The following is a 20,264-nucleotide window of genomic DNA, read 5'->3' on the forward strand; positions in this document are numbered from 1 at the left end:
AACCAGCAGTTTCTTTTATTCAACTGTGACCGAAGGGGAAAAATGCTCATGAAAAAACAGATATTGGAAGAAAATTTGGTTAGGAATCACGTTTCTACAACCTTACTTTTCTCCAATAAAATAAGGACCGGGGGGGGGGGGGGGGGGTAGCATTTAGCTAACTAAAAAATGTGCAGATTTATGAGATTAAAGTGGCAAATCTACGAGTAAAAAAATTGTAGATTTCTGAGTTTTTAACTAACAAATCTACGAGAAAAGTCAAAAATGTATTAAATTCAAAGTCAGAAAAATAGTGTTTTATTTTTCACCTCCAGTGTTTTGTTTTACAGTATGCGTATCTTTTGGGTCCGTGTATTATGATCACAAAAATGAAAATCACCAAAGAAATACCTTTTTCATATTCTCTGACCCGAAGTTACCATTTCCACAGTTAAGCAGCAGTGAGGACGGTGCTGTGCCGGGGAGGGATTGGAGAGGAACTTCTGACAAGACATGGTTAAGGCCCTGAGTGCTTTGACTGTTGGGAGTTGTGACTGGTTTTGTTCAAAACTGTTAAATTCTATCTTTACGGGTAATTGTTGTTGAACCGCTAGCTTGTTGTTGTTGCCATAGCTACGGTAAACATACAGGTAACGTCAGTGACAGAGTACCATTATTATTATGGATAAAATACAGATCGACAACCTATAATACTTTATTGATATACTTAGAGCTATAATTAACGTTAGATATAAGGCCACGGGAGCTGTATTGTTGCTTTAGCTTATATTAGCCTAGCTATAATCTTCCAAACAACAACAGCCATGAAAGCCGGTATTTCTGGACAAAATCTATTACAAATAGCAATAGTCAGACCCGTTAGAAGAACTGTAACCGTTGGGTTGATTTTAATTTTTGTTATCATAATACACGGACCCAAAAGATACACGGACCGTAAAACAAAACACTAGAGGAGAAAAATAAAACAAAATTTTTCTGACTCTGAATTTAATACATTTTCGACTTTTTTCCTGAAGATTTGCTAGTTTTTAAACTTGTAAATCTGCAAGTTTTTTCTCTTAGACTCGCCACTTTAATCTCATAAATCTGGGACATTTTTCTCAAAATATTACCCCCCTCACCCATGTCCGTATTTTTATTTTTTTTTCATACTTGGCCCTTATACGTCATCGCAGTTCAATGCTACTGCATACATGCAAATCATGTTATATGTAAGTTATTACACTTGACCCTAATGTGTAAGTTGTGAAGAGGCACAGATGTTCAGTAAAACCAAAAAGTAAGCCTAGTAAACTGGGTCTTTACGACACTGTCCCTGCATGTCAGCCATCAGGACACTCTGGACAGTGAACGTGTCAAAGCTGCCAGTTGGCAGCGTGGTTAGATGAGTCTGTGAGGCCTTTTTGCATTGACATCTTCCAATGGCCCTGTCCTACACTAAATACATGAGCTTACTGTGCAGTGGGAATGTCATGCAACTCAACAGATTCAACCCCCAAACTATCACGTTGTGTGTTTACCGCCTGAGTCCAGAAAACTCCTGTTAAATGTGGGCCAGACAAAGGTCTTGTCTGCATAGCTCCCAAAGCCTTTGCTATCACCATGGTATGCAGGATCTCTTCCTAAAGTGATGGCATTTAGGAGCTTGTGCCAGTGGAATCTCATTCACACTGTAGCTGATATGTCATGCAGTTGCTGTGTGGTGCATCAGGGTTGAATTTAGGATCACTTATTTGCAGTCAAGCAGCAAAGGGGTGATTTTCTTTCTACTTTACACCCAGGAGCAGTTGTGACATTACAAGGGCAGTTGACACTGTATGGGAATGTTGCAGTTATTGTGTGTGGCACTTATCCATAGTCTGTGTGTTACAGTAGATGACGGTCAGCAGCCCCCGAGTTTGGAGAAGCAGACAGGAAGTCAGGCAAGGAAGCTAACAATTGTAGTGCTGTGGATGGGGGCAGCAGCTGAATGTATAGTATTTTAGCCGCCTAAAACAGACAATATCAGTTTAAGTGTACTCTATATTTTACATATTTTCACAGCTTTAGCTTGCCATCAGACAGCGCTGTTTGAGTTTACGCGAGACGAACCAAAGCCGTTCTATGCTCTCATCAATTACACCAGACTCCATAGAAAAAAACAGTGATTTGGACCTACAGAACATGAGTTGATCATTTACTGCTGCTTCATACTGTTAGTTTGTTTGTGTTATTGTGTGACTTAAGTCTTTTTAAGGGTTAAGGACTAACAAATGAAAACCCATTGAGGCAGCAGTAGACTAGCTAACGCTGTGTTCTGTGTTGTAAAATGACTGTTTTTGTAAATGGAGTCTGGTGGCTTGACGATAACATAGAAAAAGCTTTAGTTCAAACTTAATCAGGGCTGTTTGATGGCAAAGTAAAGTGGAGAAAATATTCTAAATCTACTGATTTTTTTCTCTAGGTGTCTGAAACACATTTAGCTGTTGCTCCCCCAACAGCAGTACATTGTTTATGTTCCATGCCTGTCCTCCTGTCTGTTTCTCCAAACTGGGGGCATGCCAACCACCATCTGTACATAACACACTGACTATGGATAAATACCTCTCACAACCCCACTTCAAAAAAATCGGAACTATCTTAAGTGATGCATTATGAGGGGTGTAACTTCATATAAACACTGCTGGCAACCCACTCTGATGATCGCAAAGGCCACCGATTCACAGTCACAAGAGTAATGACGGTTCTAGTGAAACTTAACCCCTCATAAATCATCGTGGCACACTGGACTTCTGCTGCCTGCATCTTATTGATTTACCTCCTATGTTCCCTGCCATGTTGTTGACGCTGTAAGAGATCTAATGTATATTTATTAAGGGATGTGAATGACCAATTTGATGTAATTCCATCTCCTTTTACTGTACACTTCAAACTTATTCAAGTTGACCCTGTGTATCTGCTCTGATCAAATCAACAACCCAAGCATACATTATATGTTTTTTCCTGTCTGCTTACCCCAGGCTGAGGTTATCCCATTACACAAAAGCACAATGATACACATATAATGCACCGGTTTCAAAGCACTTCCCTCAGGTCCTGGATTTAGTTTCGGGGATGTGAAGCCTTTCGAGGTAATTTTTCCGCTCATACATTATGGAGGGTCATTTTATTTCCTCTCCAGTTTAATTTCAGCACACAACGTGCCTGATGAGAACTGTCATGGGCTAATGTCTTCAGAAGCAGCATCTGGATAGCTTTGTCTGTGTGCAGTCATGGCTGGAAGTGGGAGCTGCAATGCTTTGTGGAAAGAGTGTGCATGGTTTCGGAGGGGTTTCTGTGTTTGAGCTGAAAGAAACGTCAGTCACAGGCTTGCGGATTTACTGCATGACAGGGGGCTGATACGGAATAGAGGCAACAGACCCTGGGAAGCTCTGTGTTTCTGTCCCTTTGTCTTCCAAAAGTGAACCTGTAGTACTATATAGTCCTCATGGCCTTATGTGCATGTATCTGTACCCATCCCCCTCCCTCTGGGGGAAACCCTGAGCCTGTGGATCTCGCCCTTTATTTTCTGCTGCTGTGGGCAAATGTCTGCAGCAGAAATGTCTGTTGGATTTCCAATTAGCTAACTTACTCTACTGTGAAAATGTGAGTATTATTATTATCAAACTCAGGATGCTGTAAGCTGTGCCAAAAACCATAGCAGTTAATTGGTTTCCATGGTTAATAAAGGTCAAAATACACAGTGTATTATTGTCCATACTCTTTATACTGGTCATTATCACAGCTCATAGCGTGACCTGGATGAATAGTAGTCAGTTTTGACAGCCTGGAGGATCTCTATGCTGGTATTGTGTGTGTGTGTGTGTGTGTGTGTGTGTGTGTGTGTGTGTGTGTGTGTGTGTGTGTGTGTGTGTGTGTGTGTGTGTGTGTGTGTGTGTGTGTGTGTGTGTGTGTGTGTGTGTGTGTGTGTGTGTGTGTGTGTGTGTGTGTGTGTGTGTGTGTGTGTGTGTGTGTGTGTGTGTGTGTGTGTGTGTGTGTGTGTGTGTGTGTGTGTGTGTGTGTGTGTGTGTTAGAGTTAGACACCTACTGCAACAGGATATCCCACAGATTTGTTTAATTAAATGAGTTAGTCTTTTATTTTCTTTAAATTAAATCTCACTTCAATCAGTTTTGTCACATAAATACATGTAGGCAGCAGGCTATTCAGACGAGGTCATCCAACAGTGATGAAATAATAATCACGACTTCAGGCATATTGCAAAAGTTTGGATCACACAAGTCTGAAGCAATCCTGCGCTGCCACAACTGGAATCTAAATCTGCATATACTATGATGCTAATAATATTAGTAAAGCCTAATCTTAATCTGCAGTTGTGCAGAAATACCAGGTTTCAGAATTAATAGAAATGCAAAACAAGCTGCACAGCATTATTTGAATGTTTTAAAGTCAACATAGTGACAACTTCATTGGCTGAAAAACTGCAGTTCCTCAAATGGCCACTTGAGGCACGCTCCAAAAGCGAATTCATCTCCATAGACTCCCATGTTAAAATGTGACTTTGAGTGACAGGTGGCTCCCTCCACCTCTTTGCTTTTGGATTAGCCTAAGGCAGGCGCCGTCAGGCACCGCTAGGATAGTGTTGGACAGAGCCACATGGAGCCACCCACTGTGAGCTTCATTTTGGATTTTCAGAAGCCTACGGGTAGCGTCACAGAGACTAAATGATGTCAGTGTGATGCAAGAAGTCTCCAAGCTTTAAACTAGTTGGGACAGCCTTACCTCTAAATGTCACTTAAGTCAGTTTAGACCAACATTGTCCTTTCTTCTCAGTGTCACTAATGACACACCGTCTTTCTGCGGCTTGTAAGATGCAGTGCAAGTTTGTTTACCTGCCGTCTCCATTACCTTGCAGGGGCTCAGTTTGCCAGTTATCGTACCAAATGTATTGTATCAAGTGCACAGAAACAGACACAGAGATACCCCTTCATCCTCTGACAAAATAAGTAAAGAATAATAATACACAATATACTCCACACAGAAAGGCCCCAGCCGGGATGCAAACCTGGAACCTTCTCGCTGTGAGGCAACAGTGCTAACCACTAATAATTTTAGTTGGACTAAAATTAGTTGGATAAAAGCGTGTTCTGCGGCGGCAGGGAGCAGGAGGTGACGGTGGAAATTGGAGAGACGTATTTATGTCAGCGAGCTGATAAAACATGGCATATGGCAGAGGTCGTCCCGACTGAATGAACAGGAGGGCAGAGAGGAGTTTTATGTTCACTATGTTGGTTTATTAACATTTTTTTTTTTTAATCCTGCTAACCGCATTATTCTTTCCAAGCCTTTGTTTGTGCTTATTCATTATAACAACCACAAATATCAAGTATATTGCTGTTTCATATTCGTATCTACCCACAATCCCATCAGCATTGTTTCATTGGCTACGAAAAAGCCTGCTGTGGCAGTTGCACCTGCGTCACAGGTGCGACCTATGTTTACATTTTCATTTGACTATGGTGATCATGGATCATTGGCTAACGTCGGCTTGAGCTTCTCTACACACTGCCACCTGCATGTTTGGCATACTCTTGACTGCAAATATACACGGGTTAGTGCAAACGAAAGTACAACTACAATGTTATTTTTGAAAACGGAGACGCCGAAATGTCCGTTTATGAAAATAGCTGGCCCAGGTAAAAGTAGCCTCACTCATATAGGTAGTTTAACGTTTTTGTAACACAAACCCAAGGCATACAGAGCAACTTGAGCCTGTTAGTAATGACGTGAGTAGCTCCCCTGGAGGTCAAGTCTAGGGCCCACAGCAAGCACATGGAGGATATTCCTTGGCTTCCTTGGGGCCCATCTTAAAACAGCAGTGGATTTGACCGAGCTCCAGGGTTATTTTTGTCGCGTCAATACCTCAAGGGAACCACTCACACATCCCCTCAGTGTTTATGTGGTCAGACTACAGTAAATGCTAAAACATCTGATCGGCAAGACTTCTCAAATCTTAAAAAAATATATATTTACACTATCATATATGCAATGAAAGAATTTATTAGATGGTCTCTATCTTACTGCAACTCCACATGTGTGTTTTTGTTTTGTGTGTTAAGATATGATGTCACATATCTTATCTTGGGTTTTTAAGAATTCCTTTCACTAACAGAATGTGAGTGCAGTATGGAGCTCTGGGAATGTTTGCATGGATAGGATGACAAAAGACATAGGGAGGATTAGTGAGTGGTGTTCGACTAGCTTGCGGAGAGGTTCCCAAAGGGCATGTTTCCAGGCTTATACTGTTTACACAGCCAAAAGGGGGCGGGGGCTGATAAGATCAAAAACGAGAGAGAGGTTAGACATGTCTACAAAAAGCCATAACCAAAAAATACCAAAGCACACTGCTAAATTGTTTTTTATTAAAAACCCTTTAATTAATAGGCCCAGTGCATACACATGACAGCTCACAGGTATATCAAGGCTGCAGGGAAATCAGGGTCAGCTGCCAGGCAATCTGAGTAGCACTGGATAATTGACACAGGTGCAGACAAGAAATTGCATAATAAGGTTAATTGCAATCAAGACAACAATATGTTCACATATCATATCTTTTAATACACACACACACACACACACACACACACACACACACACACACACACACACACGTGCACACACACATATACACACACACATATATAAATATATATATATATATTGTATATATATATATATATATATATTCATTCATTCATTCATCATTCATCTTCAACCGCTTATCCCGGGGTCGGGGTCGCGGGGGGGCTGGAGCCGATCTCAGCTGACATCGGGCGTGAGGCGGGGTACACCCTGGACAGAAAAAAAAAAATATATATATATATATATATATGTATATATATATATATATATATATATATATATATATAATGGTAGAATGTAATTGTCAGTATAAGTTCCAGTCCTTACTGAAGTTGGTACATGAAAAAAGGAGAAAGTTAACTTGTGATGTGAATCAAAAGGAGATTCCAGTTAAGACCCGGTGAGAAATTGTAATCAGAACAGAAACTGTGTGCTTCTGAGCTTATCTTTTTTTATATATCAATGCCGATTGCTGACATGCTTTTCAATTACAGTGCAAAACAGTAACGTCACACTCATGCGTCTACACTGCTGGAAACTTGTAACAAGAAGGGGGCGGGTTCATCTCATTGCTGATTATATTTAAAGACATGGAACATGTTTCTCTTTGCAGCAGTTTCTTCAGCTTGTCTCCTCTGTTCTAAGATGGTTCATGGCCTTTATACTGCTGCTTTAAGTGAGTGTGGCTACAACCATGGTGCTGTTTATGATGCTCGACCTGGGGTGGTCCTCTTTTCCTGTGTGTGTTGCATATTTTTGTTCAGCAAATCTTTCTTTCAGCTGATAACTGAGCTAAGGCATCGTTGATGAAATCCACTGATATGAAGAACCATTTCCCTAATCCCAAATCAAATCTGAAAGAACATGCAAACACTCATTTAAACTCTCAAGGCAGTTTTTGGCCTGATAATCCCATTCTGGCTGTATGTCAGTTTAATGACTACTAATCGCTGGAACAAACACAGCCATGAAAATGAAATCTGTCAAAAGCAACCACCAGTTAGGATCCAGTAATATCACACAGGAAAAGAACAAAAACCAAGAAAGCTTAAACTATTGTGTAAAGCTTTCAGCCTGGCAGTGCACTTAAAGCACTTGACAAAGAAAATCTGGTGACCTGTGAAAATGTGGCTCCATGTAGTGGAAACAATTGGGTTGAATTAGCCACACTTTCCCACCAGACTTTACTGTATGCCTCAGGTGAAACGGTGAGCACATGCTCAGCAGGTTGGGCTATTTTAAACACAGCCTAGAAGCCCTATAGCTGCATCAAAACATTTACATGAACACCAAGGAGAATTACTCACAGCTATGCAGGTGCAATGCATGATGGAGCTTGGTGTATTTTTAACCAGTGTATTTTTGTCTAGGTATTTGTACTATTTTTTCCTTTGCGTAGACTAGAGCCCTCTGGAATAGGATCCTAAGACTGTTAGTACTCTTAACCTCCTTGTAACTGAAGGCAGCCATGGTGTTTTGCATGTTCAAATAATGATGGCATCGTATTGAAACTAATGCCGTTTCAGTTTCAGAGGGGAAATTTAATGCTATCTTTTCAGCAACTATGCCTGTTGAAACCAGGCAGGAAGCAGTGCTTCGGAGAACTGTTCAAAGGTACAGGAACATAATCCACCTAGCAGCAACATAATCAACCTACTAGCACTTCTAAAGCTCACTATCTAACAATAAAAGTAAAATGTCATCGTTCAATAATTTACAAAAAAAAAAGGCTAAAAATATTTGTTGCTTTTCCACTTGGTTTTTACATGGATTCAATTATTAGTGAGCTTTAGAGGTACTAGCAGCCCTTTCTTAATGATCACAAAAGGGGTTATGAGATGGTAAATGGGGCAGGAAGAAAGAAAAATCAACAAGCATATTATGACAAATTTTTCAGCCTTTTCTATTCAATTCAATCAAATTTTCAATTCAATTTTATTTATTGTGCCAAATCATAACAAAAGTTATCTCAGGACACTTTACAGCTAGGTAAAGACCACACTCTATAACTTATTTATGATTTACATAAACCCAACAATTCCCCCGTAGAGTACGGTGGCGTTATAAAAAACCTTCCCTATAACAGGCAGGAATGTCAGACAGACCCAGCTCTGTGGAGGACGGACGTCTTTCTGCACCGGTTGGGGAGGAAGAACAGGAGAGAGAAAGAGAGAAAAGAAGGACAGATGGACAGAGAGAGACAAAGACAGACACGAAGACAGAGTCAGACACACTTCCAGTAACTATAATAATATGTATAGTAATGTGAATATGACTTATATGTTATGGCAGTAATATGGAAGTTTCTCTACTTCTTGTTTTTGTAAAATAATGAGAGCTTCTCTTCTTTGTTTGACCCATTCATCAACCGTAGCCTCCGCACTACGCAGACTTCGTCCTTCTTTATACTACGTCATATCATTAAGCTCCGCTCAAAGCCCTCCAACAGATCCTGAACCCTTAGGGTCTTGATGGGAAATAAAATCATCAAGTAGTAGAGTATCATCAAATATCAAGTAGCATAAAATAGAAATGCTAAAGGAAAAGTACAAGTATAGTTTGTTAAGAGATATACTCCATTACATTCCACTGGTAACACTCCACCAATATAGTTAGGCTAGCTGTCTCCGCTGTATCCTGTCCTTATAGAGTGCAGCAGGAATGAGTCCTAAAACCTGAAAATTAGTTAGCGTTTTTGCACTTCCGGTTCCCTTGTCTCAAACTTAGTGTCTTTTTTGACTGGGTTTTTGATTGGATACCTGAAATAAGGTTGGCACAAGCTTCAGAGATTCTCATGTTTCATTGAAAAAAACACATCAGTACCAACTTGTGAATATTAAAGCCTGTATGCATCTTAAAAAAGGTGGTGGCTAAAATTTGACTAAATGAGACTATGACGTTATCATGCTGAACACACAATATAGCTGGAATCCAGCGATTGATGTAGTTTGTTTATAGGCTTATTTATTGTTAGCTTTTTACTTTACTTTTTTGAGGGGAACCAAGGGTGTTGCTAGTTTTTGGACTGGCCAACACGGCAACCCTCTAAGCTAACCAGCTGTTGGAGAGCGTCTATGTCTCTAAGGTCGATGGTCCCCAGATCCATGTTGGTTGGTTTAATGTTCTTAGTGATGCTTTTCTTACTTAGGTCCAATATTAAATGTATGTTTCCTTGAGTAACTTATGATAAAATCACTTATCTAAAGCTCCTTGAGACGTATGCCCTCAAAATTTGTTTTGTCAAAACAGACCATTTGCTTGACTTTAGACACATTTTTGAACAGATTTTCACCATTGCAATTCTATACCAACTCTTACACTGAGGATGGGAGCCTAGGGATGGCCCCATTGGCTCTAGCTACATTTTATGATACACTAGGAATGATATAAATCTTCTTTCTCCTTTCCTTTAACCTCCTCTCAAGAAAACAACTAAATGTTTTCCCACAGAGATAGTTTTATTTTATTATTATGTGGTAGAAAAACAGAGGGTATGAGCCCATATTTTGGCTTAAAAGGGGCTCCTTTTGATTAGCAATTAGGATGATTGTGATGCAACAGTACTCATGGCAAGTGTTAATTTAATTCTGTGTTCAGTTTTGAGGACATAACTTTGTGATGTAAAGCAATTGTGCTGATACAATAACAGTGCATCATCAGTGAGCTTGTGCTCATTGTTAATGCTCCTGTCTTTGGCAGTTTTTCATACTGTTCCCCTTGCTACATGGATGACACATGTAGGGTTTAGACACTGAATATTTGGCATTGTTGGGACTTTGTATTCTGCTTTGTAATGTTTTCAAAACTCCCATTCAACTTTATAAAAAATCAGAAACATGCTTGACTTCCAGCACAGTATGACTCATCTTTGTTACTGCCTTTTTAAATGGATGCTTGAAGCCATATCCTGTAGCACGTACGTGAAACGTTGTACTCATGTTCAACAATGATTTTCTTGCAGCTTATAACGACACATATTTAAATTTGTTGTTAAGCTGCAACCTCTAGTGGCTGTATAGTTATTGCAGGAGCAAACAAGAAAGTCTAGTGAGTATAAGAGCCCAAAAGACCACATAGGGATGAAGGTCGGGGTGGTGGCAAAGGTCAAACAAACACAAGACTTTCACCCAGGAGACCACTGTTCCTGTGTGAAACCAGAAGGTCAGTGGTGACTTATCGTATCAACCTGCAAGATCCGGTTTCATGTTGTCGTTCGGCTCGCAGCTCACTCTCTGTTCGTAAGTCATCGTTCCACGCAGCCATGCTTGCGGGTATGCCAGACGTCCTGTGCTACGGCTATGCTGCCTGCTGCTGCCTGCTCTCCTACTCTCACCAACTCTCGTTCGCTGGCTGCTACTGCCCGCCCATGCTGTGCACACGTATTCTCAGATGAGTGTCCGAGAAACAAAGAAAATTGCTGTAGTTCTCACAGTCTGACTCTTTGTCAGAAATAAAGCTCACATTAATGATTGGTTTATTAAAAGGACAAGAACTCGTCACCACCAGCCCACTCTCCACACATTTATAATAGCCGTGCTCAGTACTAGCTCTGGACGTTGGCCTTGGAAGAAGATTGTGTGCGACAGAATCCTTCAATATTCATAAATCCTAGGGATACCGTGCTGCATCATCTGTCCTTTAGCCATATAGCCCCAAGGGCTTGAATGACCACTGTGAATGGTTGCATATCTAGCATCTGACATCGTTATACAACATTTAGCATCAGAATGAGCCTTTCCTTTTTTTATTCCCCCATGAACTACATATTAAAATTCAGTCTTTTCCTCTTTTGGACACCATAGTTGTAAGTAAATCCATGTGCTTGCCCTGAGAACGTTGGCATTCTGGCAATTAGGAGTGTGAAAGCAATGACATGAATACTCCATCTGGTTTGTTGTCTGCACTGCAATCGCTGGTCCCTCTTGCCATGTTAATGCAGAGAATATTGCGGGCGAACCGAGAGTGGAGGAGGTCTTTTTATGAAACAAAGAGGTCTCCTCCCTCACATCTGTGTGGGATTGTTATTGTTTTCCCATTGACATCTGGTGGTGCCCTTGGCAACATGGAGGCTTGCATGATGTTTTCTCTCATGTACTAGGCTTGTGAAGATCAGTGGCTGTGATGTTAAACTAACATGGGAGACATTATCTACATGTAGACCTAATCCTATGGGAAATGTCCACCAGCTATATTTGGCCTCGTTGATTGGGAGAGATAGCTCCCTGATGTGTCCAAGACATTCTTAAAAGCTTCTCTTCCTGTGTTCACATATAGCATCTACTGAAGACGGCTATAGGTTTTTCTTAGAATATCCTGTTTTATTAGAGCCTCCTCTGTCCACTCTATTCATTCATCAGCTCTCAGTATGCTCTCAAAATAACAGAAAACAGTGGGAGACCAAGCTGACTGGAAACTGAACCTGTTCCTTCCTCCCTGTCCACGTCTAGACTTCCGTGTCACGATCACTCACAATTTGTTTTGCAATTTTTGACAAATAAAAGAGATAAAACATTTTATCAGAGAATAAGTAAGTGCAAGGAAATACATAAAAAAAATCACAAGAAACACAAAATCAGAGAGGTTATAGCAAACATATGTACCCACAGACATTTCAGCTGGATGCAGGGCTTTGCTAATTAGTTTGTGGTAATATACTGCACTAACAGCTGCACTCATGTAGCTGGTTCCCTACAAATGTGTTTGATGTCAGGGTAATGAAAGCCTAGTTGATACAGACACAGATATGGGACACGTGTTGCACGTGCTGCATGTAAAGCGAAACTGGGGGTGCCTGACCTGTCATGATAGAGCACTTTCTTTCTGTTTCCAACATTACGACGACAATAAAATTGAACAAAACTAACACCATATGATGGGATGCAGCACACATACAGAGAATGTTGAGATATCTCATAATACTGCCAAAGGGGTGGTGTACATTCTTACCTTATCACTCTATATAGTTGATCACAGTTTTTCTTCATGCAGACAGTTTTTTTCAAAACTCATGGTGTCACATCTTTCAGCTGCTTCATGTTTTGGCCTAGGTAGAAGGTGACCTCAATCATCAACCAATGCTTCAGCGCAACTTGACGAGACATTATTTCCCTTCCACTCATTCACCAGCTGTAGACTTCAGGTACTGGACAGTTTCCCAGCTACTGAATAACTGACGCTGGATTTTTGAGGCAGGTACCAATATTAATAATTTGGAGTTCTAGTCATTTATAACACTAGTGCAATGCCAGCTCAGAGGGGGTCAATTGCTTGAATCCCGGAAGTGCTGCTTGAGCCGCTCATTCAATGGACTTTATACACTGCACTCTCTTGGATCCTCAGTAATACACCTATTAAGTGTTAAGTTGATTGGATGAACAGTTCTTGAGATATGCAAGGGACAGTCATACATGCATACACAGACAGACAGAGATTTCAAATGTTACGGTGTTCTATTATGCAGGGATTCTGCCACTGACACAGGCCACAGCATTTAGCTGAACACAATGCACACATTGCCATGACTCAGACCTGGATTCAGACGAAAAACTCTCTTTAATTAAGGCTATGTTATTGTTTATTAAAGGAAAAACATCTATCCACAATGTAGTTTAGGATTAGGCTGTCTGTTTAAATTAACCCAAAATTATATTTTAGCTGGATCTTGTTGGAACTGCAACCAGTTTTCACTCAACTCCTCTGGTCAGTGACCCTCAGCTTCTGATACATAGACTGTATAAAAAATGGACGTAGCATACCTGTCAGGGTCCGTTCTCTCAACTTGATCCAATCGCCCTCGCCTACGGGAGTCGCCATCTTGTCAGACTTTGACTCCGCCTCATTTCCTCTTACCAAAAAAGGGCATTGATGTGACGTTGGGGGGAGGGAGATACGTCCATCTGGCTGACGTATACCTCCAAGGTGAAGTGAGGGCCAGTGGCTAGCTGTCACTCAAGAGGCCAGGCCCCTAATTATTCATAAACTTTAACCTCTAATAAAATAAAAACTAGCCTGGTGCAAAACAATTAACCCCCCTCCGTGTTGTCTTTAAAGAAACGTCTTTAAAAGAGCCGCCGGGACTTCTGCACAGGTGTCACAACTATAAAATATAAAGGTAGAAAGTGCTGCTACAGTGACGTTATCATCCCCGGCTGCAATGACTGTGCAGAGACACCGAGAGTACAAATGTGTAAGACCTGGAAACACTGACTTATCACAGCAGACTGGGCTTTTTCAGGATGGGATCTTGAAGAGACAGGCGCTAAAACCGAGCGTTTCAGACAGAGGGTGAATACAGGAATATTCAGACAGCCGGTTTCAGAAAAATAATATGTTTATTGATCATTAAAGCATGTAAACATGTTGGACCAGACACTCATAATACAAGTACGAGTGTGAAAATAAGCACAATATGCCCCCTTTAAACATCTTTAATACCACCTTAAAAGAAGAATCACTGTAAAATGTTTTTACTTGTCAAACTCTTTCATAAACCAGTCACATTATGAAAAGTAATATGTCTTGGTAGCATTGGTAAGAAGTAAAACTGACTACATGAGCATCGATAACAGAAACACAGGGCAAAAGTAGTAGCTACTCCCCTCCCTAATTAACCCTATATCCTGCTATAGAATAGGGCAGTGACAATGTTATGGGCCCTCACCAGCCTAATGGACATCTGAATGCCACTGAGCGGAACTTGGAGTACAGGGTGCCAAACATCCTGCGAGGGCAGAAGGATGTTTACAGCACAGAACAACATCTCTGTGGGGACAGTGGGAGTTGATAAGTACAGGCTGAGCTCTGGCACTGGGCGAGAAGACAACAGCTGCATAGACTGTTTTTCCAGGTATCCTTCTGCATGCTGGCGGATGTAATAGGTGATGTCAGCTCTTGTGCTAAGTGTACATGACTAACCACTTCTGCGAAACACTCTGTGGTGCTACAGAAAATAGTGGACCACCCACATTTCGCACCAGTTTGTGGTTGGATAAGGTTGACCCAAGCAGATCAATAATCAAGTGTTGTGCCTCTGTAGAGGTTGCTCTCTTAACTTTGAGTTTAAATAAGTATATATACTATATATAATATGATTTTTCTCAGTTATTTTCAGGGTTATTTTTGGTTTTGTGGACCATCAGTTATATATCTTTTCATTCTGTTCTTTATATGGACTCTAGCACATTGCTGCTGATGTATGCCTACATATGTGTTGTGTTAGAAAACAGTCATAGGTGACATTTTGGCTTTTACATTAGCTTGTGTGTAACTGCCTTGGAATTGGTGTTAGATAACCTAAGATATTCAAAAAGTCCTTGACTTTAGACTACTGTAGAAATGATTGTCAATCATAGAAATGAAGACAAGTCTCTTTCCTGAAGTCGTTTAAATTGATCTGCAGCCGTCACTTTGAGTCTTAAAAAAGACAAGAGACAAATCTAGTTACTGTTGTGGGCCATTAGAAGAAATATGAGCTTTCAGGTGGCACAAATGCTGGATGACTGCACTTGTAGCTGTAATCAAATACTGAACTTTGATTAGTCTGGTAGCCAGGAGCAGAGCCTCAATGAGATGACCATATTACTAAAGACAACTGTTTGCTAAAACATTTTCTATAACAATTGTATGACAAGATTATATGTCTTTCAACTGGTTTTGGGGTTTTGCTGCCCCCTAGTGGCCAAACACATTTTAATGCAGTTTTAAGGTGATAGAAACAATACAGAGCAAGGTTTCTGCAAGTATATTGCAAGCCCAGCAGCCTTCCTGGCCTAAATTAGCTGTACTTCCACTACCATGCCACTGTGAACTAAGGCTATCTTTGAGCCCTGGACCGCTAGTCAAGAGAACAAAAACATTTGCCTTTCTGTTATCAAGAAAGGGGCCCTGTAGTATTTTTCTCCCATCCAAAACATGCAGACACCGTGTAAAAGCCCATTCATGCAACACACAAACAGACTCAGACTTCTGTAACTTAAAATAACCACACTGGAATACAGTTAGCGCCTACCAGCGACCTACAACACAAGTAACTTTAGGCCAACGTTTAGATATGTTCAGGTGTATCACTGTCGCAGTTTTGCTCGCAGAATAATAACGCCAAAAAAATCTGAACATTTGAATTAGCTGACCATTAAGGTTGGCCAGCTATTTTCATTGCTGTTGGTTGGTTAGGGACACATACAACTGAAACTGTTATATCTTTATAATGAACAAATATCATTTGGTTTGAAAAGGAAATAGCTTTTTGTAATATGGGTTCTTCAAGTAGTAAAAGACTAATGTGTCTTTGTTTAGGCAGAAGGTATTTAAGATTTGGCATTGTTAAACCCAAGGTTTTATCATTCATTCACCCACCTAGAGTTGATCATGCTCGTCTATACTGACTATACCTATACCTTCCGTCATTTTTTGTTTCCATTACAAAAAGGTATTTATGGCAGAAGTGAACAAAATGGCATGCTGGAAATTCCACCGTGTCAAATGGATTCCAATTAGATGGGAGGAGTTGGGTTTTATCTTCACAACAACCTTTAGGATAACTTAAATGGTACCATTTGACCACTAAAAAAAATAGTAATAGCCAAAGAAAATGGGATAAGAAACAGATCACAACCAAGCAACATTGAAGCAGCTATTGGGAAAGCAATCTGCAACGTCTGTTCTGTGTTGCCATCTGACAAGATATATCCTCTGTATCGGTCTGCTAATGTATGAAAAACAGCCTTTGCCAAGAAACAGCTGGGGAACTTGGCAAAGCAGAGCGATGTCTGTGTATCTGTGTGTGCATGTGTGACAGAGCAGCTGATCTTTTCCTGGCTGTTTCTAATTTGCACATCACCATAATGTTTTACAGTCCCACTTTCAGTAAGCCCACCCCTCCATCCCCAGGGTAATGCATTTTTAACTCTGAGCAGACTTGAGGAGGCACTGGCCCAGTCCCTCTGGTGACAGAGCTGCAAGGAGACTTGTAAGAATCAACTGGGTCAAATCCCTCAGTGATGTAGTGTCTGACGGCCCCCTGCTTTTTGCTTTGCCTCTTTTTTCAATGTGTTGTAAGACTGTACTAAATGTGCTTGTTTTTGCAACCAAACAATGAACATCCACGCTAGTAGCAAAGTTGAAGCTGCCAAAAGCTGCACACACAGCACATTTACAGCATATATACACCACCAAAAAAAGCAATATGAACATTTAGATTTTTGTATATTTCAAAGGCCCTACAGTATATTCTAAAGCAGGTCGAGGTGCTTTATGAATACTGTGAAAGTAGCAAATCGCTCAATCAAAAGAGAAATGCCTGTATTCAGAAACTGTGTCTTTAAACGAGCCGCCAGCACTTCTGTTCAGTTTTGATGTCATAACTACACTATATATAGGTAGAAAGTAGGGTGCAACTGATTTTTAAGGGTGATACTGATAATGATTTTAGAGGAAACATTTCATAGATTACCGATATGACTGCTGATATATCCATTTTTTTCAGCCGGAATGTCAACAGACCTTTTAAATGTGGATTTTGCACCGATATGCTGCGTTCCAAAAATAATGAACTATTTTAAAGACTATTTAACATTATTATACATGTAATGTACAGAATAATAACATTGATGTGTTTAAGCTAGAAACAAAGGAAAGTAGTGTGACAGTGTTTTGAATTAAGTATTATTTGAACTTAAAACTGCTCTTATTCCTGAAATCAGACATGGTGTCTAAGAAATTCAAACCCTCTTCATCCAAAACTGATAAAATAAAGACTACATGAAGAATAGGCAGAACGGGTTCAAGAGCACAGAAGCCTCGTTTTCTTAGCATGTTTGAAATCCCTGCTGTTCGCCGCCTGCATGAATAATTCTGGATATTAGTAAGTTAGCATGTATATAATTAATACATCATATAAAATATACCAGATACTTAACAGATATTTGCAGTTTATTGAGGCCAAACTTCAACAGTCAGTACAGGTTTTAATAAGTTCAATGCATTTATCATACAGGATTATAACAAGATATATTTTTCCTTTGAAAAAGTACATACAACCATTTCTGCAATCTAAACATTTTCATACTTTTGATTCATGCAGTTTATGGCACAAAAGCAACTTGTCATGCGAAAGAAAACAATATTTTTTAAAGGCCCTGCTTGTTGTCAATGCTTAACTCTTAAATGCATTTTACTAATTTCCCGTTGCAGAGTTTCACCAAACTTAATTAGACTTGAGATGTTGCAAATTAAAGTGATGACCTCATTCCTTTGGGATTTAAAAGAAGTTATTCAAGCTGCTTCTGAATAAAATGTAATCCACTCCTGAAGGCCCTGTACCTACATGTATGTCACTGTGGGTTCAGGTTCTCTCTCTGACTTTCCCATACTTCCTGGCTTGTTACAAAGCTTGCTACATACACACAAAGCATAGAACCAGTGATTTGTATATGGTATTTTTACAATGCTAACAGCCTGTTTCTGGTTACCTTAGGTGCAAGTATGGAACTCTTGGCTGGTGCTGTGATACATTTATGGCAAAATAACAAATAGAAAAGCCCTACATACATTTGAAGGGACCCAGAAAGAATGGGCTTCAAACAAACTAAAAGGAAATATGCTTCATTATATGCAGCACACAGCCTCCAGTCTCTGAACAAAAAGAACGTGAGCGGTTGCAGACCTGTAACTTTGATGGATGAACATTGGCTGTAGCAGGAAAGCTTAAACTATCTAAAGCTACCTGCGCATTAGTTCACCTGCCGATTTGCAAAGCAGATTTGTACAGCCTAGGGGAGATGTTTCCATTTGAATTTTGTCTCATCTGCTATGCAGTAGCAGTGACATTAAATCCCAGTGGCCTGCAGCAAGTTTCGGTTTGATGAAACACCAGCATCACCTTTACAAATGCAATGAAACACATCCACTAACCAAATTTAAACTGCTGTCACATGAGAATTTATGATAGGGGGCAAAGGAGATATGGCTCACAAAACAAACAGCGCCAGTGGGAGGATTGGGTTTCAAGTCTAAGCTGTGCTCACTGAACTTTTGTCAGGGAACAGGAACTTTCTAAGATCAATGGGGTTTTGTTGGGCTGATGCCAACAGCTTATAATGTCAGCTGTGTTTTTGATCACCAATTCAAAATACTTACATTGTAGGCACATTGCTAGTTTGGGTTTACACCTAAAGGACTGGTTCCTGAGTGAACCAATGCTATACATTGTTTGAGTTTTACAACTTGAACTTTGAACTGGCCCCTGTACAAGCTCATCTCTTAGTAAAGTCCATTCAAGTCGATTACCAAATGCAATCCAAAAGGAAGGAGCCCATTGATGATTCGCTTTATGTGTTTTCTTATCATGCTACTGCAGAGGTTTGGTGTTATTTTGAGCAGTATTAGTAGATAAAAAAGCTGTTTTAATGCCTTCACCTTGATGCCCCGAGCTAATCAGTGTTAGCCACATCCGGCTGTTAGCGGCTCCACTGGATTTCTCCGTTCATAGTTGTTACACGAAAAAAACTGTCTTGATGGCTTATTTGATGTGTGTAAGTGCCGAAAAAGACCATGGGATGATTTTGCGCAAGAATAACACTTTAAATCTTACGGTGATTGGCTGCAAAACAACAAAAGAATCAAATGCAGGTATCATTTGACTGCAGAAGCTTCCATACTACCTGGTACTGGGTCATTTCAGTTGGCATACCTTAAAGGTTTAAGAGTACCGATACAGAGCCGGTCCTATTGTTGACAGCACAGCTTTTGAAAGAAATCAACAGTTGGAAACGTCTGTGTATGTTGTAATAAAGTTCTTATATGTGGGCTGTTACGTCTGGGTTTCAATAATCCTTAAGTCTGTTTCCAGCTCAATCGACTGTGATGCCAAATACATTTCAGTAGATAAAAGCCACTGGGTGAGACATTTATCAACAGTGGGAGGGATAAGTAGGGCTCTGAAGTGGTCTTTATGAGGGGATTTTACATCACTTTAATGGCGGTGCTTAATATTTTATTCTCTGTTCCTGATCTACAGCTGGAAAATCATCAACCAGCTTTGACATGGCCAAAAGGAAGATGGATAGCATTGAGCGGAGTGGGATGGTGGCACTCATACTGCTATGTAATCTAACAAAGGTAGGACAGCCTGCACGTAAACATGTAAACCCTGAAACACACACACGCACGCACACACGCACACACGCACACACACAAAATATACTTCATTTAATATATTTGTATGCATAACACAATTTAGTTAATCAGTGAAATTCTTAGAATAGATTTACACTGACATGGTTACTGTAAACCCCAGCTCGTGGATACTTCTTTTTTTCATCATATTGATATTGTATAATGCTATGTGACATTGCAGCCTGTAGGTGTTTCTGGGCAGTGCTTTGGATTTATGTTGCTGTGAAATAAATCCTCTTTAGTAAAACATTTGCACATTTATCTACATTTTGGAACCAGTGCTGTGACTTCACTTGACCTATTCAGACTTACTGTATTTATGTCAGTTTATGTGTTGTAAAGGATTTAACAGCTGCTTCAGGTTGGTATCTGCTGTGTAAGCTGGACATATCTGGCCGTCATGTTTTCCATGGAGCGCAAATGGATTTATTGGAAGCATGTGTATGTTAGACTCCTTTTCCTGGGGTTCTAA

General features: G+C 40.2%; 1 protein-coding gene across 1 annotated transcript in view; it reads left to right on the forward strand.

Moving 5' to 3' along the window:
- Window positions 1-20,264, forward strand: part of calcrla (calcitonin receptor-like a) — a 35,496-nt gene that overhangs the window by 2,538 nt on the left and 12,694 nt on the right. The window contains exon 2 of the mRNA XM_083921330.1: window positions 19,635-19,735. Coding sequence (XP_083777456.1) covers window positions 19,661-19,735 — 75 coding nt within the window. The 5' untranslated portion in view covers window positions 19,635-19,660. The remainder of the gene's footprint in view (window positions 1-19,634; window positions 19,736-20,264) is intronic.

Source organism: Echiichthys vipera (genome assembly GCF_963691815.1).
Source record: "Echiichthys vipera genome assembly, chromosome: 10".
NCBI classification, from domain to species: domain Eukaryota; kingdom Metazoa; phylum Chordata; class Actinopteri; order Perciformes; family Trachinidae; genus Echiichthys; species Echiichthys vipera.